General features: G+C 44.1%; 3 protein-coding genes across 3 annotated transcripts; 1 reads left to right on the top strand and 2 right to left on the bottom strand.

Moving 5' to 3' along the window:
• Positions 4307-5242, top strand: LOC102185981 (taste receptor type 2 member 41-like). The gene has a single exon (XM_005679626.2). It carries the CDS (start codon positions 4307-4309, stop codon positions 5240-5242), a length of 936 nt encoding a protein of 311 aa, XP_005679683.2.
• LOC102186275 (olfactory receptor 2F1-like) lies at positions 13135-14415 on the bottom strand. Its single transcript, XM_005679627.2, has 2 exons — positions 14016-14415; positions 13135-13507 (listed from the first exon to the last, which is right to left on the bottom strand). The coding sequence occupies exons 1-2, from the start codon at positions 14336-14338 to the stop codon at positions 13135-13137; spliced, it is 696 nt and encodes a 231-aa protein (XP_005679684.2). The 5' UTR covers positions 14339-14415.
• On the bottom strand, positions 23649-25949 carry LOC108635907 (olfactory receptor 2F1-like). The gene has a single exon (XM_018047510.1). It carries the CDS (start codon positions 25947-25949, stop codon positions 25008-25010), a length of 942 nt encoding a protein of 313 aa, XP_017902999.1. The 3' UTR covers positions 23649-25007.

Here is a 26163-nt window from a genome sequence, read left to right as displayed (position 1 = left end):
CCTTAACTATTTCTGTCTACATTCTTTACCTACATGATCTCATCTGGTTTAATGGCTTTAAATACCACATAAGTGGTGATGACTCCCAAACTTGTTATTCCAGCCGTAAATCTTCACTGAGATCCAGACTTGTATTTCAATTGTCTTCTTCACGTCTCATCTCAGATCTCTAATAGTCATCTCAAACATAACATAAACAAAACAGCTTCTTTCACTTCTTCTCTCAGTCTTCCTCATCTTGGTTGTTGTTGCTGTTTAGTTGCTAAGTTGTGTCTGACTCTTTTGTAACCCCACGGACTGTAGCCTGCCAGCTTCCTCTGTCTATGGAATTTCCCAAGAATTCTGGAGTGGGTTGCATTTCCTTCTCTACAGAAAAGACTACATAAAATTCTCCTGGTTGCTGAAATAAAAAGTTTAGGATTTGCCCCTGATTTTTTTTCATCTCTATATCAAACAAATCCTATCAGATCTGCCTCGCAAATATACTAGCATCTTATGCCCAATTACCACGTCCAAAGCTTCCACTTAACGACAAGCCCTCTGCTTGTACTCAGTTTAAGACAGTAGCCTCTTCCACTCTAGTCTCTTTCAACCCCATTCTTTACATAATAGTCCAGAAGATGTTTGAAAACATAAGTTATCTTGCTCCTCTGTTTAATACCCTCTAATGGTTTCAGTTACATTTGGATGATATCCAAATTTCTTACCATTGCCCACATGACTTTCTTGATCTTATCCTTTACATAACAGCATGTTAAAGGCTGAAATTTCTACCAGGTGCAAAGATTTAATGAAAGGAGATTTCAGACTGAGTTGCCAGTTCACAGTATGCAGATGTTCAAAGGAAACGGACATAAACCTTTCATAAGTCTTGAAACTCTTTGATAAAATAAAAGAGTTGAGACAGTAGACGAGAGAAGACTTTGTGAGAAATATTTAGAAAATCCTACATTGTGAGTCCAACTCCACATTCTACCAAGGAAGACTAGGAATGTCTCCTCCTCCCCTCAAACCTGGTGGTGGTTGGGAGCTTCCATGGGGCCACACACGAAACTTACTGGGTTATTTCTTCTGTTGGGAAACGGACTAGGGTCTTGCTTCTGCCTGTAGGACTAAGAGAATGAGAAAAAAGCGGGTGATTTTGGGGACAGAGTCAGGAGAATATGGCTACATTAGGCCTGGGGGACAGGGTTAATGGCCAGCTGTGGGCCTCAAGAGGAGAGCTTGTGTGTGAGGGTGTCCTGAGATCTGACTAACAGGGCTGTCCAGTGGAGTGTGGCAGCTCCAGCTGCGACTCTTGGTGGTCAATTCCCCGAAACTGAGGAAGGAGTCCTGAGGGATCACTCAAAATAGAGATTTTTTTGCCCCAGCACACAGAAGTGCAGAGAGGGCTCAGGAGAGTCCTGAAAATTCCCATGAGGGAGAGAGTCAGCATTAAACCTCCACCAGGTCTGGGAAACACAAAGCCAGATTACTTTGGTTCTGGTCCAAAAGAGACCCTTCTTGCTACTTTACCAGTCTCCATCTGCATCGGCCAATCTCAGAGGGGTCGAAGCTATAGTTATCTAGTTTTCGCCTACTGCATTGAAATGTCCAATTTCTGGCTTGAGGCTGCTTTGTGACTTGAAGCAATCTTGGGACGACCTGTTTGACAAGAGTGAAAAGTAAATTCATATGACATGCTGGAGTTTTTTCTTTCTGCTGGAGAAGTTTCCCTTGCTGAATAAAGTTGGAAGAAGTAGTAGAAGAGAATGAATAAAACTATGGTGTGATAGTATTATGAGTACAGCCAGCTCCCCATGGCAAAGGCTCTGCTTGTTTGATCCCTCACTTTATCCCCTGAGAAAGCCTTCCCCAGCCTATAGGTTTAAAGGAGCAACATTTTTTTCTCCGCCTGTTCTTCAGCAATTTTACTCTTGTTTTTTCTTCAAAGCACTGACTACAGTGTGAAAGTATCTTGTTCAGGTGTTTGCTTATTGTCAGTTGTCTTCCCTTGGTTCCATAAAAGCAGGAATCCTTTCTTTGGCTCGCTGCTGTATCTACCTACTGACTACAATAGGTGCCCTGTGTATATAAGTGCTCACTAAGTATTTTTTGAGTGAATGAATGAGTAAAAACTATAGGTCAAAGAGTGGGAAAAATGCACATTCATCCCACTTCAACGGGGTTTTTGTTTTCACACAATTATTCATTCATCCTGTGGTGGTAACAACGGTCACATTATTTGTATGACTTTTTTAGTTGACACCTTCATGAAAAAGTCATATTACAAAAGGAAACACAAACAGTAAGGAAGTTTTAAACAAACATGGAGGCAGGACCAGTTTGAAGTATTCAACCAAAAACATTTGACTGTAGATCGATTCGAATCTATTTTTACTCAATAATATATTTTTACTTTTCAACATGGTCTTTCAAACATCTCTCTTTACCATTCGTACTGGAGGGCAGGACTCACATATGCCCAGTAAGAGAAGGAATCTCAGTGTGGGGGACACACTCCAAATTGGCCCCGCAGGACCCTCATCCCTGGAAAGTGCACCTTTGTGGAACCCCCTTCCTATGAGTGTCCATGGTGACTGCAAGTTCCTTCTATCTAATAGAATATGGTAGAGGTGATAGAATGTTGTTCCATGATTATGATATGGTAGTTAACCCGCATCTTTCTAGCCAGCTCTTCTCTTAGGGACTCTCTTTGCTGGCTTGAGCTGTTATGTTGAAACAGTTCACTTGGTAAAGACTGAGGGTGCCCACCAGGATCTGAGGGCAGCCTTCAACTGACACCCAGCAAGAAGCAGATACCCTCAATTCCGCAACAACAAAGGAAGAAATTCTCTTACTGGAAACATAAACTCCACTTAAACCATTATCAATCATTAACACTCCAGGGTCCATGAAGGATTTAATAAGAGGTTTGGTAGAAAGGTGGATCAAAGAATCTGACCTTGAAGGGGATGACTGCTCTAGGTGAGAATAGATCTGTAACAGGAAAACTCAACTGGAGATATATCCCTCCAGCATCACCACTTCCCTGGGTCTTGGCCATATGAATTGTTGCCCATATACTTAATGTCTTTACAAAGATCCGATGAGGAGAGATGTGTTTCTGGAGCCCAAAGGTGGAAAAAGAGGGATGAGGTTGTCAACAGAATCAATAAACAGTCTATCATAGGAATTGAAAAGAATTTTATTCAAGCCAAACTGAGGGCTACAGCCCAGGAGACACAGATTCAAGAAGCACTTGAATTGTGTTCCTCTGGACTAAAATATGGGAGAAGTTTGTATGTAGGCAAAATCCACTAAGTTACATAAATTGTTTGTCAAGAATTAAGATTGGAACTGGCAAGTAATAGTGCTTGTTAAGCAAAAATAGGTTGAGCTCTGAAATGGTTGCAAGGGGAAACCTTGAGACGGTTAAGACTGTAGTTGGCAGTTGTTAGCAGATACTGTTTTGAAAACCACTGTTGGTGTCCTTTGAATTTGATATAGTTCATAAAATTCAAGTTCTCGGCAAAGTAAGCACGTGTTTGAAACCCCATCCACGGTGGCCACCCAGCTCCATTTGAGATGCCTGAACCACAGTTTTTATCTTATCAGAACAAAGAACAAACATCAAATATGACAGGGGTACATTCCTTCAAACTTTCAGAAGAGGAAGATTAGCACATACACAGTGAGTCAGCATGTCCTTGGTTCCTGGGAAGGGACCCTCATTTTTGAACAAGTAACTAACATTGGGATCCTAGGAAGGGGGCAAGGCCTTTATTCCTGTCTTCAAAGTGGACATTCTAAACAATCTGGTAAATGCACTCTTTTTTTTTTTTTTTAAATGCTTAAAGTAGGTATACCGTGCGTGTCTGACAGGCGCTACAACAGGCCATTCTAGTTGGTGTAAGTTTCAAGCCAAATCATGGATAAGCCAGAATGACTTCCCCATACGTCGGTACATGAAAATTCCTTCCTTCAGAGCTCAGTCACAGACACCCTGAACAACCCTCCACAATGACACTAACCATGGCCACGTGTAGGCAAAACCAGAGAAGGCAAATGGGGGGCAGTCAGTGGGCCTGATGGTAACTGAGCCCGGGGGGAAATTTGCATCCTCGCTGAGCTGAGATCACCTTCCTCTGAAGCCTGAGCATCCTCCTTCTAAGGGAGCTCTGGCTCAGATGCAGAGCCTGAGCTTTCTTCTCGCATCCCCAGAAAAGAAGGACTCTTCTCACATTCCCTGAAACAGGGACTGTGGATGGAGGAGGCAGGAGGCCAGGGACCAAGGCCTGGGATGGTGACCGGAGGACGGTCCAAGATGCACCCAGAATTCACAGTCCTCTTCATGCTGCTCTTTGTCCTGCTGTGTATCCTGGGCCTTCTGGCCAATGGCTTCATTGTGCTGGTGCTGAGCAGAGAATGGGTGCAACGTGGGAGGCTGCTCCCCTCTGATCTGATCCTCTTTAGCTTGGGACTCTCCCGCTTCTGCCTGCAGTGGGTTGGAATGGGGAATAACTTCTACTATTTCCTGCATCTGGTCGACTACTGCAGCGGTCCCGCCCGGCAGTTCTTCGGTCTACCCTGGGTCTTCCTCAACTCCGTCACTTCCTGGTTTGGCTCCTGGCTCAGCGTCCTCTTCTGCATGAAGATTGCTAACTTTACCCACCCTGCCTTCCTCTGGCTAAAGTGGAGGTTCCCCAGGTGGGTGCCCTGGCTTTTGCTGGGCTCTCTCCTCACCTCCTTCACTGTCACCCTGCTTTTTTTTTCAGGGAACCACGCTTTGTATAAAGGGTCCTTCACTAGAAAACCTTTCAGGAACATGACCTATCATCAATGGAGCAGGATTCTGGAAATGTACTATTTCCTGCCCCTGAAAATGATCACTCTTTCAGTTCCTGGCTCTGTTTTTCTGGTCTCGATTGCTCTGTTGATTCACTCTCTGAGGAGACACGCATGGAGGATGCAGCGCAGTGGTCACAGCCTGCAGGATCCCAGTGGCCAGGCTCACACCAGAGCTCTGAAGTCACTAGTCTCCTTCCTTGTTCTTTATATTCTGTCTTTCGTGTCCCTGATCATTGATGCTGCAGGGTTCTGCTCCTCAGAGAGTGACTGGTACTGGCCATGGCAAATTTTAGTCTACTCGTGCACGTCCATCCATCCCTTTATCCTCATCCTTGGCAACCTCAGGCTTCGAGGGGCATTTGGGCAGCTGATTTTGTTGGCCAGGGGCTTCTGGATGGCCGAGGTGGTGTGATCCCCTTAACCAGTCCATCAGAAGAGGCTCAAATGAGGATGACAGAGCCGCAGACCAAATACATGAAAATGTCCTCAATATCTGTTGGATCATATTGTGGGCTTTCTCCTTTGGGAAGGAGAGGAGGGAAGTAAAATCTGGGAACTCTTTGAGCATAATTTCTTCCTGGAACACTGCTAAAATGTGGCCCCACAGGTCCCAGAGAGCCAGCATCATCCAGAAGGTCAGAATATAAAAATTCTGTGTTATTCTCTCTCTTTGTATCCCCTCTGTTATGTGGAAGCGTTTGGTTAAAAAGTCGTAACTGCACTATCTTTAAAAAAAAGTGATTTTATTTATTTCTTTGTTTTTGGCTGTGCTGGGTCTCTGTTGCTGCACCGGCTTTTCTCTAGTTGTGGCACGTGGGCTTCTCATGTGGGATCCTCCCGGACCAGGAATCAAAACCATGTCTCCTGCATTGGCAGGTGGATTCTTTACCGCTGAGCCACTAGGGAAGCCCCCTAACTGCACCATCTTATCTCAGTTGTCTGCTGGGAAACTAAGAAAAATCGTGTCTGTTACTGAACTAGTATGTGGCTGGGGAGGCAGTGACCTTCCTGAGGATAATGTAATAGTCACTATGTGAGTCCCAAAGGACAGTAATTGTGGTGGGCAGTGGCCTGGGCTGCGAGACCTAATAGTCCTTCTTTCTATGGGGATTCTTTTTCTCTTACCAAACTTGGACACTTCGATTTTAATTTTTATTAAAACTACTAGGTTTCTTCACAATACATTTTCTCCTTAATATTTCTGTTGTTCTGGTTTTGATTTTCTCTAAGTGACAGTCAGACTTTTCCCATGTTTATTCTTCCTTTGGAATCACATGTTGTGATTTTTCTTCTTTTTCAGATTGTCTCAAACTTTTTCCTAAAGCAAATGTCTCAAAGTCACATGTGAATTAAATAAATGAATTAAATAAACATGTACTTTTTATTCTGAAAAAATTAAAGAATTTCACTTAGTTTGTGTTCAAAACTGTTTAACTTTTTTTTTTTTTAAAGAATCACCCCATTAAATCTTATGTTTAACTATTTGTTTAAAACAGTTTGTTTCAATTACTACACAGAAGTTTTAAGAAATAATTTTGGAAAAAATTTTAATTAGAGTTAGGTGCCTCTAAGGCAGAATATAAAAAGTTTTTGGTAAAAGTATCAATGCGTATATTTCAGAGACTAACCTGCAACTTTTTTTTGCATTTCTTTTCCATGGGGATGGTCTTGATCCCTGTCTCCTGTACAATGTCACGAACCTCAGTCCATAGTTCATCAGGCACTCTATCTATCAGATCTAGACCCTTAAATCTATTTCTCACTTCCACTGTATAATCATAAGGGATTTGATTTAGGTCATACCTGAATGGTCTAGCGGTTTTCCCTCCTTTCTTCAATTTAAGTCTGAATTTGGCAATAAGGAGTTCATGATCTGGGCCACAGTCAGCTCGCAGTCTTGTTTTTGTTGACTGCATAGAGCTTCTTGATCTTTGGCTGCAAAGAATATAATCAATCTGATTTTGGTGTGGACCATCTGGTGATGTCCATGTGTAGAGTCTTCTCTTGTGTTGTTGGAAGAGGGTGTTTGCTATGACCAGTGCATTTTCTTGGCAAAACTCTATTAGTCTTTGCCCTGCTTCATTCCACATTCCAAGGCCAAATTTGCCTGTTACTCCAGGTGTTTCTTGACTTCGTACTTTTGCATTCCAGTCCCCTATAATGAAAAGGACATCTTTTTTGGGTGTTAGTTCTAAAAGGTCTTGTAGGTCTTCATAAAACCGTTCAACTTCAGCTTCTTCAGCATTAGTGGTTGGGGCATAGACTTGGATAACTGTGATATTGAATGGTTTTCCTTGGAAACGAACAGAGATCATTCTGTCGTTTTTGAGATTGCATCCAAGTACTGCATTTTGGACTCTTTTGTTGACCATGATGGCTACTCCATTTCTTCTGAGGGATTCCTGCCTGCAGTAGTAGATGTAATGGTCATTTGAGTTAAATTTACCCATTCCAGTCCATTTTAGTTCACTGATTCCTAGAATGTCGATGTTCACCCTTGCCATCTCTTGTTTGACCACTTTCAATTTGTCTTGATTCACGGACCTGACATTCCAGGTTCCTACACAATATTGCTCTTTACAGCATCGGATCTTGCTTCTATCACCAGTCACATCCACAACTGGGTATTGTTTTTGCTTTGGCTCCATCCCTTCATTCTTTCTGGTGTTATTTCTCCACTGATCTCCAGTAGCATATTGGGCACCTACTGACCTGGGGAGTTCCTCTTTTGGTATCCTATCATTTTGCCTTTTCATACTGTTCATGGGGTTCTCAAGGCAAGAATACTGAAGTGGCTTGCCATTCCCTTCTCCAGTGGACCACATTCTGTCAGGCCTCTCCACCATGACCTGCCTATATTGGGTTGTCCTGCATGCATGGGTTGATTTCATTGAGTTAGACAAGGCTGTGGTCCTAGTGTGATTAGATTGACTAGTTTTCTGTGAGTATGGTTTCAGTGTGTCTGCCCTCTGATGCCCTCTTACAACACCTACCATCCTACTTGGGTTTCTCTTACCTTGGCGTGGGGTATCTCTTCACGGCTGCTCCAGCAATGCAAAAAAGCAAAATGGCTGTCTGGGGAGGCCTTACAAATAGCTGTAAAAAGAAGAGAAGCGAAAAGCAAAGGAGAAAAGGAAAGATATAAGCATCTGAATGCAGAGTTCCAAAGAATAGCAAGAAGACATAAGAAAGCCTTCCTCAGCGATCAATGCAAAGACATAGAGGAAAACAACAGAAAGGGAAAGACTAGAGATCTCTTCAAGAAAATTAGAGATACCAAAGGAACATTTCATGCAAAGATGGGCTCGATAAAGGACAGAAATGGTATGGACCTAACAGAAGCAGAAGATATTAAGAAGAGATGGCAAGAATACATGGAAGAACTGTACAAAAAAGATCTTCATGACCCAGATAATCATGATGATGTGATCACTAATCTAGAGCCAGACATCTTGGAATGTGAAGCCAAGTGGGCCTTAGAAAGCATCACTACGAACAAAGCTAGTGGAGGTGATGGAATTCCAGTTGAACTGTTTCAAATCCTGAAAGATGATGCTGTGAAAGTGCTGCACTAAATATGCCAGCAAGTTTGGAAAACTTAGCAGTGGCCACAGGACTGGAAAAGGTCAGTTTTCATTCCAATACCAAAGAAAGGCAATGCCAAAGAATGCTCAAACTACTGCACAATTGCACTCATCTCACATGCTAGTAAAGTAATGCTCAAAATTCTCCAAGCCAGGCTTCAGCAATACGTGAACCGTGAACTTCCGGATGTTCAAGCTGGTTTTAGAAAAGGCAGAGGAACCAGAGATCAAATTGCCAACATCTGCTGGATCATGGAAAAGGCAAGGAAGTTCCAGAAAAACATCTATTTCTGCTTTATTGACTATGCCAAAGCCTTTGACTGTGTGGATCACAATAAACTGTGGAAAATTCTGAAAGAGATGGGAATACCAGACCATCTGACCTGCCTCTTGAGAAATCTGTATGTAGGTCAGGAAGCAACAGTTAGAACTGGACATGGAACAACAGACTGGTTCCAAATAGGAAAAGGAGTATGTCAAGGGTGTATATTGTCACCCTGCTTATTTAACTTCTATGCAGAGTACATCATGAGAAACACTGGACTGGAAGAAGCACAAGCTGGAATCAAGATTGCTGGGAGAAATATCAATAACCTCAGATATGCAGATGACACCACCATGATGGCAGAAAGTGAAGAGGAGCTAAAAAGCCTCTTGATGAAAGTGAAAGAGGAGAGTGAAAAAGTTGGCTTAAAGCTCAACATTCAGAAAACGAAGATCATGGCATCTGGTCCCATCACTTCATGAGAAATAGATGGGGAAACAGTGGAAACAGTGTCAGACTTTATTTTTAAGGGCTCCAAAATCACTGCAGATGGTGACTGCAGCCATGAAATTAAAAGACGCTTACTCCTTGGAAGGAAAGTTTTGACCAACCTAGATAGCATATTCAAAAGCAGAGACATTACTTTGTCAACAAAGGTCTGACTAGTCAATGCTATGGTTTTTCCAGTAGTCATGTATGGATGTGAGACTTAAGAAAGCTGAGCGCCGGAGAACTGATACTTTTGAACTGTGGTGTTGGAGAAGACTCTTGAGAGTCCCTTGGACTGCAAGGAGATCCACCCAGTCCATCCTAAAGGAGATCAGTCCTGAAAGTTCATTGGAAGGACTGATGTTGAAGGTGAAACTCCAATACTTTGGCCACCTCATGAGAAGAACTGACTCATTTGAAAAGACCCTGATGCTGGGAAAGATTGAGGGCAGGAGGAAAAGGGGACGACAGAGGATGAGATGGTTGGATGGCATCACCGACTCAATTTACATGAGTTTGAGCAAAGTCCAGGAGTTGGCAATGTTTGCAAAGAATTGGACATGACTTAGTGACTGAGCAATAAAATCTAATTTTAGAATAATTGCGAAGATTTAATGTGTAATATATGTGTATGACATGTTAACAGTATTCATCATAATTTGTTAGTAGTATTATAATAATGCATAGTTAATGTTATTTTTAAAAATTATTTTTTGTATCTTCATCAGTATGAAAATAGTAGAGGAAACAGGAAGTGGCAAGGAGTTTTCTAGCCAGCAGGAAAGACCAGGCTTTCTTTCTCTTTCTCTGACTCTTGTTGTTTTTTTTTTTCAATTTTTTGAGTTGCCAAGCAGTGCAAATATGCCAAGTGTGACTGAGATAAAGAAAAGCCACTTGTGGTGGATAAGAAATCACAGAGAAGAAAGTCTGATGCTGAAGAAGGCCATTGCAAGTTCACTAGAGGGTGTGACTAAGAGAATAATTTACTTAAGTAGCATTTTGACATCAGCTGAGGAAGTAAGTCTAGTCAAGGCTATGGTTTTCCCTGTGGTCATGTATGGATGTGAGCGTTGGACTGTGAAGAAGGCTGAGCACTGAAGAATTGATGCTTTTGAACTGTGGTGTTGGAGAAGACTCTTGAGAGTCCCTTGGACCATAAGGAAATCCAACCAGTCCATTCTGAAGGAGATCAGCCCTGGGATTTCTTTGGAAGGAATGATGCTGAAGCTGAAACTCCAGTACTTTGGCCACCTCATGCGAAGAGTTGACTCATTGGAAAAGACTCTGATGCTGGGAGGGATTGGGGGCTGGAGGAGAAGGGGACGACCAAGGATGAGATGGCTGGATGGCATCACTGACTCAATGGACATGAGTCTGAGTGAACTCCAGGAGATGGTGATGGACAGGGAGGCCTGGCGTGCTGCGATTCATGGGGTCGCAAAGAGTCGGACACGACTGAGCGACTGAACTGAACTGAGGAAGTAAGAATAGAACTAGAAGTTATTTTTTCTCTTTTTTTTTCCTTTGAAGAAATAAAGGAGAAAGGATGAAATTATAATGGAATACTGAGCGTTACTATACAATAGCTATTACCCTTAAACTTGATTCTATATTTTATTTTGTAAGGTTGCTGTGTTACACTGTTATATTGAAAATTGAAAAGACTAAAAAAAAGAAGTGTTAGAAATCACATTAGATCAATGGGAAATCAGACTGACTGGTGGACCCTTGATCACATGCTCTTTTTGGGCAATTTTTTTTTAATGATAAGTTGGATTCTATGGACTTCCCAGGTGGCACTAGTGGTTAAGAACCACCTACCAATGCAGGAGACATAAGAGACATGAGTTCAATCCCTGGGTCAGGAAGATCCTCTGCAGAAGGAAATGGAAACGCACTCCAGTATTCTTGCCTAAAAATCCCACAGACAGAGGTGCCTGGTGGAACTACAGTGCATGGGGTTGCAAAGAGCTGGACACAACTAAAGTGACTTAGCATGCACACAAGTCCAATTCTATAACGTCAGGGAAGCTCATTTAAAACCCTCATCTTATCAATCAGTGGCAAATATCACAGCTTACTACTAAAGCTTTTATAAAACATATTTTCTAAAATTTAAAAACATGTTAAAACTCAATACATAAATTGGGATGTGTTAACCTTTTGTGGTGGCCGCAGATTCTTTGAGAATGTATCAGTTATCAAATATTTTTTGAGTGCTTACCTGTAGACAACGCCCTGAGCTGGGGATAAAGTAGTGAGTATCACAGATTAAGCTTCTACCCCATGGAATGTTCAGTCCTGTGGGGAGTTGGGAATAGTGTCTAGTCATTCAGGTGAGCATGTCATTACAAATTGGGACAAGTGTGAGGAAGGAAAACCCTGGTGTCCTGTGAGTGTGTAGCAGGAGGACTCGGGTGGGTGGGGTGGGAAGAGGCACGCACCAGCAGGACTTACTCAAGAAATGATAAAACTGGGATAAGACCCCACTTTAGCACACATTTCTGGGGGCTCATAGACCCCAAACCTGTCAGTTCCAGACTAAGAAGCCCTGCTCTCTAGTGGTGTTCCTGGTCTTGAGTGTGTAAAGCGGAGAATGCTATGGAGGAGATTTTGTTCTGAGTAGAAGAAACTGGGTTTGTGTCCAAGGAGCAGGAGGCCCTGAAGTCAGGGGGCCCTCTGTCTTGGGCGTTTCCAGGCGGGCTCAGACAGATGTTCTGTTGTCGCACTGGTTTGCTATCTCCCTGGTCTCTAAGGGAGTCCAGAAATACTCTCTTAATCTGGCTTCCATTTTGGACCCTGAATTTTGTTTTCCTGGGGTTCATGCGCTGATTTATTCTCCATGAAAAAAGAAATTGAAGGCTTTCCTGGGCTAGTGCCTTGGTGAGAGTCAGACTCATTTTGTGAACTGACATTAGAAAAACAAACTCCAAATCTCCCCGAACTGGGGCAGGACCTACTTAACCAGGGGGTTGTTGTCTAACCCCAAGCCAGAAAAACAGGGTTGTCATCAGAGCTGACACTGAAAGAAAACACCAAGTAAGCTCTATTTATTTTTGCTTGATCTTCAGCTGTTACTCAGATGGCATGGTTATCTTCTGCATTAAAAAAAGGAAAATAGAAGGTGCCTCATCTATCATTATAACCTCTGTTCAATTATCAACTTCAAGACCTGATCACTCATTTTTATTTCTAACATTTCTCTTCATTGTAAATAAATTTTGGTCTGTGTCCCCTAGCTTTCCAATTCTTGGTCTTTCAACCTTATCTTATAGTCTTCCCTAAGTAAAGGAAGTTGAATTATAAACAGTTGATTCACTTACTCTCACCAGTGAAGCATGAAATAGAGAGTTTGCTGGACTAAAAGAAGAAAATAGTTTGTCTCAATTTGTCTAACATGCCTGGTGGAGAAGAAGAGGATAATTTCTAGAATATTATATATTAGGTGTGCTGTTCCCTACTTCAAAAACTGTGCTCTCTTGCTATTGCCTCTAATGCAAATTCCATGGCCTTGTTTTTAAAGCCCTACTATGCACACCACCCCCACCTTCCAGCCTTACTTCCTCTTCACTGACTCCTCAAAATGAAATCTTTGCTCTATCCAAACTGGTTTGTTCACTCTTTCCCAGACAGACCTTAGTGTTTTCTATCTCCTCACCTGGCTTGCATCATTTCCCTGTGAGCCAAGAATGAACTCTCTCTCTACTCTCTCATCTGTCCAAGTTCTACCATTTTCTATGGCCATTTTAATTTTTCCTTCCCCATCAATTCTTTTGCAAACCACCTAGGTTTTTTTCCTTCATAAGGGAATTTTGTGAATTCCATGGGCTTTAATGTCTATCTCATATTTGGCAGCTAACCAAATATTGCCTAATTGTACTTTGCCATTACTGAATTATGTTGCAATTTCTTTTTGGTATTTACCTTTTATCTTTTCATATAATCCCCAGGTTATGGGGAAGGACTTCATATTAGATTGGGTGTGTCTCCTGCAGCACCTGGCATGGTGTACTGAACACAGTGGAGCTTGACAAAAATCTGTTTGTTGATTGATATTTCTCTCCAAGTCCTGCATGGAGTCCAGGGCCCCATGATTCGCTCAACACTAAGAGGGAACACTGCAACATCCACACAGGCCACATGGCTCACGACCCAGTGCCCACAGGTGGGCAAGTGCATGGGGACTGCCATCTCCACTTCAAAATTAGCCAGGCCCACAAACCAAGAGACCACTGTCGGCCTTGGACTGATTGCTGCTCCGCAGTGCAGGGGGTTGACCACGTAGTGTTCATAGACCATTGCTGTCAGCAGTGAGAACTTAGTCCCTGAGTCCTGGGTGCTCATTGGAAGGACTGATGTTGAAGCTGAAACTCCAATACTTTGGTCACCTGATGCGAAGAGCTGACTCATTTGAAAAGACCTTGATGCTAGGACTTCCCTTGTGGCTCAGATGGTAAAGCGTCTGTCTGTTTACAGTATGGGAGACCCGGGTTCAATCCCTGGGTTGGGAAGATCCCCTGGAGAAGGAAATGGCAATCCACTCCAGGACTGGTGCCTGGAAAATCCCATGGACAGAGGAGCCTGGTAGGCTACAGTCCATGGGATCGCAAAGAGTTGGACATGACTGAGTGATTTTGCTATATAGTCTATACAATGCTGGGAAAGATTGAGGGCAGGAGGAGAAGGAGACGACAGAGGATGAGATGGTTGGATGGCATCACGAACTCAATGGACATGGGTTTAACGGGTGGACTCTGGGAGTTGGTGATGGACAGGGAGGGCTGGCGTGCTGAGATTCATGGGGTCACAAAGAGTCGGACATGACTGACTGAACTGACCTGCCCCACCCCAGGGCCAGTGAGAAGAAGTGCTGGGTACCACATCGGGCGGAGGAGATGGTCTTCTTCTCCAGGAGGAAGTGCATCAGCATCTGGGGAACCCCGCTGGAGGTGTAGCAGATGTCCACTACGGAGCGGTTGCCGAGGAAGAAGTACATGGGCAGCTGGAGGCGGGAGTCCAGCCAGACCAGGACGAGGATGAGCCCGTTACCCAGCAAGGTCAGCAGATAGGTGGCCTCGAACAGGACAAACAGCCCAGCCTGGGTCTGCCAGTCCCCGGAGAGGCCCAGTAGGACAAACTCACTCACCCAGGTCAGGTTGTTCTTCCCCATGGAGCAGGCAGGTCAGGCTACCTGAGGAGGTGGTGGCTTAAAGAGTCCAGAATCAGAATTCACAGTCTGAGTCTGAACAAAGGACTTTAAGTAACACTGCAAGTACTTGTATGTTTTCTCTATTAGACTCTGAGCTTCTTGAAGTCAGGGACATTTCCTGATTTTTCTTTGCATACAAAGATTTCTAATGAATGTTTCACAATAACAAACTTTGTGTTGGGGAAATGAATAAAACAGTTTTCAAGTGCTAGTGTTGAGGATTACTATCTGATCACAAAACACAAGACTTGAGTACTGAAACTCTCCCTTGTCCTTATTACTCATTCTGGAGCCAGTGGTTTTCCAGCTTCTCCTGTAATCCAGGCTGGGTCAGTGACAGGGAAAAAAAAATCCCTCATTTGGTTCTCAATGTACTGATTAAACAGGCTTAGTCCTAGGATGATAAGATCAAGGCCTCACTGTAGAACATTATACCAACTATAATTATGTCCCAACTTTGTGTGATTATGCTATTTCCTTGGTGAAACTCTGGCATTCATTTGGATGTTAAACTAAGTGATTAATAAAGGATGAATGCACACACCACTTACTTGCAATAACAACATTTGGAAACTGACAGTGCCCACTGATGAAGTCAGTAAGGGAGTGCCTGTAAAGCCCTTGGAGCTTTGTTATGTGTAAATCCTTCTGTCATAGCAAAGACATGTTTGCCCCTGGAACACCTCCCTGTTTACTTTGCTGGTCTTTAACCTCTATCAAAAAGGTAAAAAGACAAAGGTCTGTTTAGTCAAAGCTATGCTTTTTCCAGTGGTCATGTACGGATGTGAGAGTTGGACTATACAGAAAGCTTAGTGCCGAAGAGTTGATGCTTTTGAACTGTGGTGTTGGAGAAGACTCTTGAGAGCCCCTTGGACTGCAAGGAGATCCAACCAGTCCGTCCTAAAGGAGATCAGTCCTGAATATTCAAGGACGGACTGATGCTGAAGCTGAAACTCCAAAACTTTGGCCGCCTGATGTGAAGAACAGACTCGTTGGCAAAGACCCTGATGAAGGGAAAGATTGAAAGCGGGAGGAGAAGGGGATGACAGAGGATGAAATGGTTGAATGGCATCACCTACTCGATGGACATGAGTTTGAGCAAGCTCCGGGAGTTGGTGATGGACAGGGAAGACTGGCGTGCTGCAGTCCATGGGGTCGCAAAGAGTTGGACATGACTGAGTGACTGAACTGAACAGGGGAAGTTTGAGAGGGAAGGAAAAAACTCCAGATTAAAGGGTTTGTCTATGAAAATCCCACAGGACCCATGGTAGGAACCAGAGCAGTGCTTTCCACATCAGCTATACCTTAGAATCACTGGGGTGCTTTGAGAACTCCAGAAGCCCAGACCAAACTCTGAAGTAATTAAGAGAGAATCTCAGGAGGGTGAAACCCAGACATTCATATGTGAGTAACTTTACTGTTTCCTGGTAACTAAAGTGTAAAACGTTAATTACATGTTTGAGAATCACTGCTTTCGCGGGAACTTTTAACCTTATTTTTGAAAACTCAAGATGTACTTTTTTGAGATAAAAACCCAGAAGAGTTTTTGAGGAGGAAAAATCTGTGACCTAAACTTCTCATTCTTTGTTTGAAAAAGTTGAGGCCAAGAGAGTTAAAATGATTTGCCTCAAATCCCACTGAATCAGTTAAAAAGTGATCCTGCATATCTTGCCTTTTGTGTGCTGGGTCTCCCTTAGCTTTAGCCTTCTAAAGTGAAAGTGTTAGTCACTCAGTCATATCTGACTCTTTGTGACCCCATGGACTCCTCTGTCCATGGGATTCTCCAGGCAAGAATACTGGAGTGGGTAGACATTCACTTCCCCAGGGGATCTTCCCGATACAGGGATCAAACCTGGGTCTCTTGCATTGCAGGAGGAGTCTTTACTGTCTGAGCACCAGGAAGCCCTTAACCTTCTAAGGTCTGACCCCAAAAAAATGTTTTAGAATATCTTAGATCCAGGGAAAAACTAGTTAGTGTCAAATGAGATGATATGTGAGAAAGCTCTTCATAACTTCAGTTCAGTTCAGTTCAGTCACTAAGTCATGTCCAACTCTTTGCGATCGCATGAAGTGCAGCACACCAGGCCTCCCTGTCCATCACCAACTCTCAGAATTTACTCAAACTCATGTCCATCGAGTCAGAGATGACATTCAACCATCTCATCCTCTGTCATCCCTTTCTCCTCCCACCTTCAATCTTTCCCTGCATCAGGGTCTTTTCCAAGGAGTCAGTTCTTCACATCAGGTGGCCAAAGTATTGATTGGAGCTTCAGCTTCAGCGTAAGTCCTTCCAATGAATATTGAGCACTGATTTCCTTTAGGATGGACTGGTTGGATCTCCTTGCAGTCCATGGGACTCTCAAGAGTTTTCTCCAACACCACAGTTCAAAAGCATCAATTCTTCTGCACTCAGCCTTCTTTATGGTCCAGCTCTCACGTCCATACATGACTACTGGAAAAACCATAGCCTTGACCAGAGGGACCTTTGTTGGCAAAGTAATGTGTCCGCTTTTTAATATGCTGTCTTAGTTCAGTTCAGATCAGTCGCTCAGTTGTGTCTGACTCTTTGCGACCCCATGAATCGCAGCACACCAGGCCTCTCTGTTCATCACCAACTCCCAGAGTTCACTCAAACTCATGTCCATCAAGTCGGTGATGCCATCCAGCCATCTCATCCTCTGTCGTCCCCTTCTCTTCCCGCCCCCAATCCCTCCCAGCATCAGAGTCTTTTCCAATGAGTCAACTCTTCACATGAGATGGCCAAAGTACTGGAGTTTCAGCTTTAGCATTAGTCCTTCTAATGAACACCCAGGACTGATCTCCTTCAGAATGGGCTGGTTGGATCTCCTTGCAGTCCAAGGGATTCTCAAGAATCCTCTCCAACACCACAGTTCAGAAGCATAAATTCTTTGGCACTCAGCTTTCTTCACAGTCCAACTCTCACATCCATACATGACCACTGGAAAAACCATAGACTTGACTAGAAGGACTTTTGTTGGCAAAATAATATCTCTGCTTTTTAATATGCTATCTAAGTTGGTCATAACTTTCCTTCCAAGGAGTAAGCGCCTTTCAATTTCATGGCTGCAATCACCATCTGCAGTGATTTTGGAGCCCAAAAAAACAAAGTCTGACACTGTTTCCACTGTTTCCCCATCTATTTCCCATGAAGTCATGGGACCAGATGCCATGATCTTCATTTTCTGAATGTTGAGCTTTAAGTCATCTTTTTCACTCTCTTCTTTCACTTTCATCAAGAGGCTTTTTAGTTCCTCTTCACTTTCTGCCATCATGGTGGTGTCATCTGCATATCTGAGGTTATTGATGTTTCTCCGGGCAATCTTGGTTCCAGCTTGTGCTTCTTCCAGCCCAGCGTTTCTCATGATGTACTCTGCATAGAAGTTAAATAAGCAGGGTGACAATATACAACCTTGATGCACTCCTTTTCCTATTTGGAACCAGTCTGTTGTTCCATGTCCAGTTCTAACTGCTGCTTCCTGACCTGCATATAGGTTTCTCAAGAGGCAGGTCAGGTGGTCTGGTATTCCCATCTCTTTCAGAATTTTCCAGAGTTTATTGTGATCCACTGTTATTTGACCTGAGGCCAAACTGTGGTGGAGATAATGAAGATAATGGCTACCTCCTTCAAAAGGTCCCATGCATGCACTGCCTGACTCAGTGCCCCCAACCCTGCAGCAGGCCACTGCTGACCCATGCCTCTGCCAGAGACTGCTGGACACTCACGGGCAAGTCTGGGTCAGTCTTTGGTGGGGTCACTGCTCCTTTCTCCTGCGTCCTGGTGCATACAGGGTTCTGTTTGTGCCCTCCCAGAGTCTGTTTCCCAGTCCTGTGTAAGTTCTGGCAGCTCTATGGTGGGTTAATGGTGACATCCTCCAAGAGGGCTTATGCCACACCCAGGTCTGCTGCATCCAGAGGTGCTGCCCCCACGGCAGTCCACTGCTGACCCATACTGCCACAGGAGACACCCAAACACAGTTCTGTCTCAGTCTCTGTGGGGTCTCTGGGTCCTGGTGTGCACACAAGGTTTGTTTGAGCACTCTGAGAATCTCTGGCAAGTATGGGCTTTGATTCTAAACATGATTTTGCCCCTCCTACCATCTTGCTGGGAGTTCTCCTTTGCCCTTGGACATGGGATATCTCCTTAAAGTAACTCCAGCACAGCGCAGGTGCTGCTCCAATGCCATGTGGCAGACGTGGGGCATCTCCTCACCCTTGCTCCAGTGGTGCTCCAGAGCATTTAGATAATGCTTATAACTTCAGAGCATTATCTAAATAAAAAGGATTTGTAGTAAAGATATGTGGGATGGGCCATAAAATCTAATGAAATGGAAATGAAAACAATTCAACCCAAGTCTTTCTAACAGGGTTTGAAGATAGGGCTCTGGCTGGATGGGGGTGAAGAGGGCAGAGCAGCTCTATGCTATCCTCTGTCTTTCCTATTGAGTTGGAACCTACCCAGTTCCTTCTTTCAGTCCTTTTGTGGCTGGAAGGTATCATTGTAGAAAATGCCAAAAATAGAAACTGGCTTTGGCACAATACCCAGCCCTGGCTTTCCACAGAGCCTATTTCTTTCATCAGTGCAGTAAGTAACCAAGCTGTGGTCCCCAAATGTGGTTCTTGAGTGCTGAGAACAGCACCTGAAATGCTCACCACTGAAGAAAGTGAAATGCACAGTGAGAGTCACAAAAAAGAATACAAGCTGGGAGGAAATTTTAGGATCATCATCTCAACCTCGATGGTTACAAGTGAGGAAGCTGAGGCTCAGAAAGCAGAAGTGATTTTCTCAGGATTGTTCTGCCAGTTGGGAGCAAAACTGGAACTGAATCTGAAGTCTGATGACCACAATCCCATGTTCTTCCTGTAACATCACATATGTTACCATCTGGAGCATCAAGAGTGTATCACAGCCACTACTGGAGAGCAGCATCACCATAGAATGAAATGTACGACAGGTTTGATTTATAGGGAAGGGGGTGTCAGAAAAGATGTGGTGTTTGGATGCTGCTCCTGGGGAATCAGATGGAAACTTTGTCATAAAGGGCTCTAAAATCACTGCAGATGGTGACTGTAGCCATGAAATTAAAAGATGCTTACTTCTTGGAAGAAAAGCTATGACCAACCTAGGCAGCATATTAAAAAGCAGAGACATTACTTTGCCAACAAAGGTCTGTCTAGTCAAGGCTATGGTTTTTCCAGTAGTCATGTATGGATGTGAGACTTGGACCATAAGGAAAGCTGAGTGGCAAAGAATTGATGCTTTTGAACTGTGGTGTTGGAGAAGACTCTTGAGAGTCCCTTGGACTGCAAGGAGATCCAACCAGTCTATCCTAAAGGAGATCAGTTCTGAATATTCATTGAAAGGACTGATAGTGAAGCTCCAATACTTTGGCCACCTGATGTGAAGAACTGACTCCCTGGAAAAGACCCTGATCCTGGGAAAGACTGAAGGTAGGAGAAGGGGATGACAGAAGACGAGATGGCTGGATGGCATCACTGGCTCGATGGACATGAGTTTGAGCAAGCTCTGAGAGTTTGTGATGGACAGGGAAGCCTGGCGTGCTGCAGTCCATGGGGTCACAAAGAGTTGGACACGATGCACTGAATGCAGGAACACAGACTGAAGAGTAGCCTGGCCAGATCAGTGGACTGGCAGTCCAGTTTGCCAAGTACCAACTGACCTCTTTCCACTTTATCTATAAAAGGGAAGCATCCACCCCATAGTGAAGTAGAAGGATGGAGCCCACATACCTGGACTCTCAACTTTCTCTGAAGCCAGGAGATAGAATTGGAAAACTGCCTCCACTAAACCCAGCTCTTTCACTCCCCTTTTCTGATTTCTAACAAACAAACTGCTTAAAGGATAGAGTATTTTCTGCTTTTTATTGTGCGCTTTCTAGTTTGAACAGAGACTGGCATATAGAGCTGGTGGACTGACTGACTGACTGAACATCATTTATTCATTGAGAAGTGGTTCCTTTAAATTTCATTGTCTTATCTAGGAGCTCAGTGTAGAACCTTAGTATTGATGTTTTCACAGAGTTCACTCTGTGAAATGACTCTAATCAGAAGGGTCTCTTGAAGGATAATAGAGTTTTTGCCTCCTGATAGTAACTGTCCTTTAAATACATTGAGTTTCTCTTTAAAGACTCAAAAGGGCCAAAAAGACTTTAAAGGGCTGAAAAAAAAAGTCCTAAAGCTCAACTAATGGAATCGGAGCAGAAAATAGGAAATAGGAAAATATTTTGTATAATTCTCATGAATTGGTATCTTCTTTGGATAAACTACATGTATGCACTACAACTGTGGACAATAGAAATTAAGTTTTACTTACAAAAGATACGTTTTAATTATCAGGATTCAGTTCAGTTCAGTTCAGTCGCTCAGTTGTGTCTGACTCTTTGCGACCCCATGAATCACAGCAGGCCAGGCCTCCCTGTCCATCACCAACTCCCGGAGTTTACCCAAACTCATGTCCATCGAGTCAGTGATGCCATCCAGCCATCTCATCCTCTGTCATCCCCTTCTCCTCCTGCCTGCAATCCCTCCCAGCATCAGAGTCTTTTCCGACGAGTCAACTCTTTGCCTGAGGTGGTCAAAGTACTGGAGTTTCAGCTTCAGCATCAGTCCTTCCAATGAGCAGCCAGGACTGATCTCCTTTAGGATGGATTGGTTGGATCTCCTTACAGTCCAAGGGACTCTCAAGAGTCCTCTCCAACACCACAGTTCAGAAACATCAATTCTTTGGCTCTCAGCTTTCTTCACAGTCCAGCTCTCACATCCATACATGACCACTGGAAAAACCATAGCTTTGACTAGAGGGACCTTAGTCAGCAAAGTAATGTCTCTGTAATTATTAGGATTAGAAGATGTCAGTAGATTATTGTCCCAACTATATAATAATTTGATGAAGAATTATAGCTCAACAAGTATAGAATGAACATCAGTTGACCACTTCCAACTTTTAATGGGTTTTTATCAAACCTCATCCACAAACTTTGCTCATTCAACTATTTGATGAGCATTTTTGTAGGCAGGTTATGTTTGAAAGTATAGTAGAATATCACACTGCTCAAAGCTGCTTCCATAGACCTGTGATAAGGGTAAAAGAAAATATACCAAAGTATAAGTGCTTTCGGTTTGTTCTTTCAGGAGAAACTCTTGAGGTTTCTTTGCTGTAGAAATCACAGACAGCAGGCAAATGGCAAGCAGATGCCTAAGTGTGAAGGCTTTTGTTGGGGGAGAGATCTTTGAGGAGGAATAGAGAAAGGAAAAGATAATCTGTTGATCTGGGGGAGAAATTGATAATATAAAAATGAGAAGAGTCTGAAAACGAGAGTTAACAAATTTTTCCCAGGGGATAGGGCTGGGTGCCTCAGATGGGAGTGGGAGGGAAAGGGGCTTCCTTAAGTGGCGTTAGCATTAGTGGTAAAGAACCCGCCTGCCACAGCAGGAGATATGGGTTCAATCCCTGGGCTGGGAAGATCCTCTGGAGGAGGGCATGGCAACCTACTCCAGTATTCTTGCCTGGAGAACCCCATGGACAGAAGAACCTGGTGGGCTATCATCCATGGGGTCTTAAAGAGTTGGACACGACAAAAGTGACTTAGCACACATATACGTGATAGGGGAAAGGACCAGGGAGGGGATTAAGAGGAGGATGGAGGCTGGTGGTCATGGTCTTAGGGGGAGAGGGTAGCAGAGAGGGGCTAAAGCAAGGAGTGAGAGGAAGGGAAGGGAAGGGAAGGGGGGGTCTTCAATAAAATTTAAAATGAAAGGTTTGCTAGAACATACACAAATGGCCAACACACACATGAAAAGATGCTCAACATCTTTAGTAATTAGGGACATGCAAATTAAAAACACAATAACATGTCATTTCACACACACTGGGATGGCTACAGTCAAACAGAACATAAATTTTGCCAAGAAAGCAGAGAAATTGGAACTCTCATTTATTGCTAGTGGGAATGTAAAACAGTTCGGCTATGGTGAAGAGCAGTTTGGCATTTGCTCAAAAAGTTAAATATAGAATTACTGACTGACCCAACAGTTCCACTCCCGGGTATGTACCCAAAAGAATTAAAAACAGGTTTTTCTATTAATAACAAAAACTTGTACGTGAAAGTTTATAGCAGTACTATTCACAATAGCCCAAAGTTAGGAAAAATCCCAAATGTCTATCACCTGATGAATAGGTAAAAAAACATGTGGCTATTTCCATACAAGGGAACATTATTCAGACATAAAAAGGAATGAGGCCTTGCTACATTTGACAATATGGATAAATTTCAAAAATAATATGCTATGTGAAAGAAGCCAGACACAAAAGATCACATATCATATGATTCCATTTATATGAATTGTCCAGATCAGGCAAATCCTTAAAGACCGAATACACTGTGGCTTTAAGAGCCTGGGAGGAGGGAGGAATCAGTTCAGTCACTCAGTTGTCGCTCATTTGTGTGTGACTTGTTGACACCATGGACTGCAGCATGCCAGGCCTCCCTGTCCATCACAAACTTCTGGAGTTTGTTCACATTCATGTCCATCGTGTTGGTGATGCCATCCAATCGTCTCATCCTCTGTCATCCCCTTCGCTTACCTTCAGTCTTTCCCAGTATCAGGGTCTTTTCCAATGAGTCAGTTCTTCATCAAGTGGCCAAAGTATTGAAGCTTCAGCTTCAGCATAAGTCCTTCCAAAGAATATTCAGGACTGATTTCCATTAGGATTGACTGGTTTGATCTCCTTGTGGTCCAGGGAACTCTCAAAAGTCTTCAACATCACAGTTAAAAAGCATCAATTCTTCAGCACTCAGTCTTTTTTATGGTCCAACTTTCACATCCATACATGACCACTGGAAAAACCATAGCTTTGACTAGACGGACCTTTGTTGGCAAAGTAATGTCTCTGCTTTTTAATATGCTGTCTAGATTGGTCACAGTTTTTCTTCCAAGGAGCAAGTGTCTTTTAATTTCATGGCTGCAATCACCATCTGCAGTGATTTTGGAACACCCCAAAATAAAGTCTGTCACTGTTTCCATTGTTTCCCCATCTATTTGCCATGAAGTGATGGGACTAGATGCCATGCATGATCTTAGTTTTTTGAATGTTGAATTTTAAGCCAGCTTTTTCACTCTCCTCTTTCACATTCATGAAAAGGCTCTTTAGTTCCTTTTCGCTTTCTGCCGTAAGGGTGGTGTCATCTGCATGTCTGAGGTTATTGATACTTCTCCCTGCAACCTTGTTTCCAGCTTGCGCTTCATCCAGTTCAGCATTTCCCATGATGTCCTGTTTAAAGGGTATGAAGTGCCTTTTAGCGGTGATGAAGATGTTATGGAACTGTGTAAGCATGAGGTTCCATGACATTGTGAATATACTAAATTCCACTGAATTGTACACTTTAAATGGTCAAAATCTTGAATTGTATGCGATGTGAATTTTACCTCATGTTTGAAAAATTGTTTTACTAGGAATTTTCAAAGGTACTTCATCTCCTCCTCCTCAATCTTTCGATATTTTCTTAACAGACTCAGTTTGAATTATTCTCAATTTATATTTTGTTTGTTTGTGGGTAAGATAAACCAGACAGCTATAATATTTATGTAAGAGATGCTTCATTCCAATTTTTAAAAGTAGTTTTAAACATTTTTCCAGATAAAATATCATGGTCTCACTTTACATTCTAGGATGTTTTGAGCTCAATCATTAATTTTTGTGTCAGTAGAGTGAAAAGATCACTAACAGGGAGTTGTGATCCCTTCTTTCTTAAGTAGCCTGACTTACCTCTGATGGTCTGTGCACGATTCTTAGGCAAGCATGAGTTCTGATAATATCCTTCAGTTTTCATAAGAGCATATCCTTAGACCTGATTATGTAGAGAGATGTTTGCGGTTATGAACTCTTCACTTTTTGGCCAGCCACTTGCCACCATGGCAAGTTTGAAAGGAAAATGAGCGACGTGATATCCACTGACTCATATGGAGCCAGCCCTGTTCCTCATGGATGTGCGGATAATTACTGCGACTTTGGCTCCAGGTCCCCCTGTGAACTCTCCACCCTTGGAGCTGAGTGGGACCATTGGTGACCACATGATGACCCTTTTACCTCTGGCCCAAGGCCTGTTTGATCCCATGGGCATGGTGAATCTTGTAAGTCACAACTTTTCCTCTCTTTTTTTCCCCACTCATTTCAGAAAAGCTTAGACTTGTGGCTGTAGAATTTAGGAAATAGACTTTCTTGGCATAAATTCTGTGCACTGCCCAACATTTCGATTTAGTCTTCCTTTCTAATTCATATATACCAGTATATCTTTTTTTTTCTCCATATAATTTTCTGTGGACTGTATGTGTTTCTAAGTCGTTGTAATTCACATTTTTTAAAGACTAAGTCAGGGACCAAAAACAGAGCCCAGAGATAAAATTCCATTTCTCTGTGGACTTCAAACGATGGTGTGGGATTGAGGACCCTCCCATCTGCTCCCTCACACAGACACACACCACACACGTGCACTCACATGTCCACACACGTACATGCACGCACAGTAGGCGGCAGGCACGCTGCCCTGCCCACCGTCCTCAGAGCGAAGCCCTTGAGCCACAAGGTCCCAGGCTACCATTTTGATTCAGAGCTCCTCGTCAGAACCCGAGTCAGAGCAGCCTTTATCTCCTTGTTCCTCAGACTGTAGATGAGCGGATTCAACATAGGGGTCACCACCGCGTAGAAGAGCACCACCACCTTGTCCTGCTCGGCGGAGGCGGTGGCGCGGGGCTGCATGTAGGTAACCAGGGCCATGCCGTAAGACATGGAGACCACGGTGAGGTGCGAGGCGCAGGTCCCGAAGGCTTTGCGGCGCCCCGCGCTGGAGCGGATCCGCAAGACGGCGGCCACGATGCGCGCGTAGGACAGCGCGACCAGGCAGCAGGGCACCAAAAGCACCACCACGCTGGATGCCAGTATGACCGCCTGGTTGAGGGTGACGTCCACGCAGGCTAGCCTGACGAGCGCCAGTGTCTCACAGGCCACGTGGTTCAGCACGTGGCGCCCACAGGTGGGCAGACGCACGGTGACCGCAGTCTCCACCGCCGCGTTCGCCAGGCCCACGAGCCAGGAGACGGCGGCCAGGCCTGCGCAGAGCCGCAGCCCCATGACGGCCGCGTAGCGCAGGGGGTCGCAGACGGCCACGTAGCGATCATAGGCCATGGCGGCCAGCAGCAGGAACTCGGTGCCCCCCAGGGCCAGCGAGAAGAAGTGCTGGGTACCACATCGGGCGGAGGAGATGGTCTTCTTCTCCAGGAGGAAGTGCGCCAGCATCTGAGGAACCCCGCTGGAGGTGTAGCAGATGTCCACTACCGAGAGGTTGCCGAGGAAGAAGTACATGGGCAGCTGGAGGCGGGAGTCCAGCCGGACCAGGACGAGGATGAGCCCGTTGCCCAGCAAGGTCAGCAGATAGGTGGCCCCGAACAGGACAAACAGCCCAGCCTGGGTCTGCCAGTCCCCGGAGAGGCCCAGCAGGACAAACTCACTCACCCAGGTCAGGTTGTTCCTCCCCATGGAGCAGGCGGGCCAGGCTGCCAAGGGAGGAGCAGAGGCAGGGAAGGGCAAGTAAAGGTCTCTCTTTAGGAGTCTGGGATTAAGCCATGGGCCAGGTCTGGAGCTGGAAGTGGGGCACCTCCCCTCAGGTTCCTTAACCTAGGTGCTGAGGGGACAATGCCATGAGGCGGGAGGGAAAGGGAGATTTGAGTTCTCACAGTGGACTCAAGGATGA

This window comes from Capra hircus, chromosome 4, assembly GCF_001704415.2.
Source record: "Capra hircus breed San Clemente chromosome 4, ASM170441v1, whole genome shotgun sequence".
In the NCBI taxonomy this organism is placed as follows: domain Eukaryota; kingdom Metazoa; phylum Chordata; class Mammalia; order Artiodactyla; family Bovidae; genus Capra; species Capra hircus.
The sequence above is the reverse complement of the archived record's forward strand: the minus strand, read 5'-3'. Positions and strand labels throughout refer to the sequence as shown.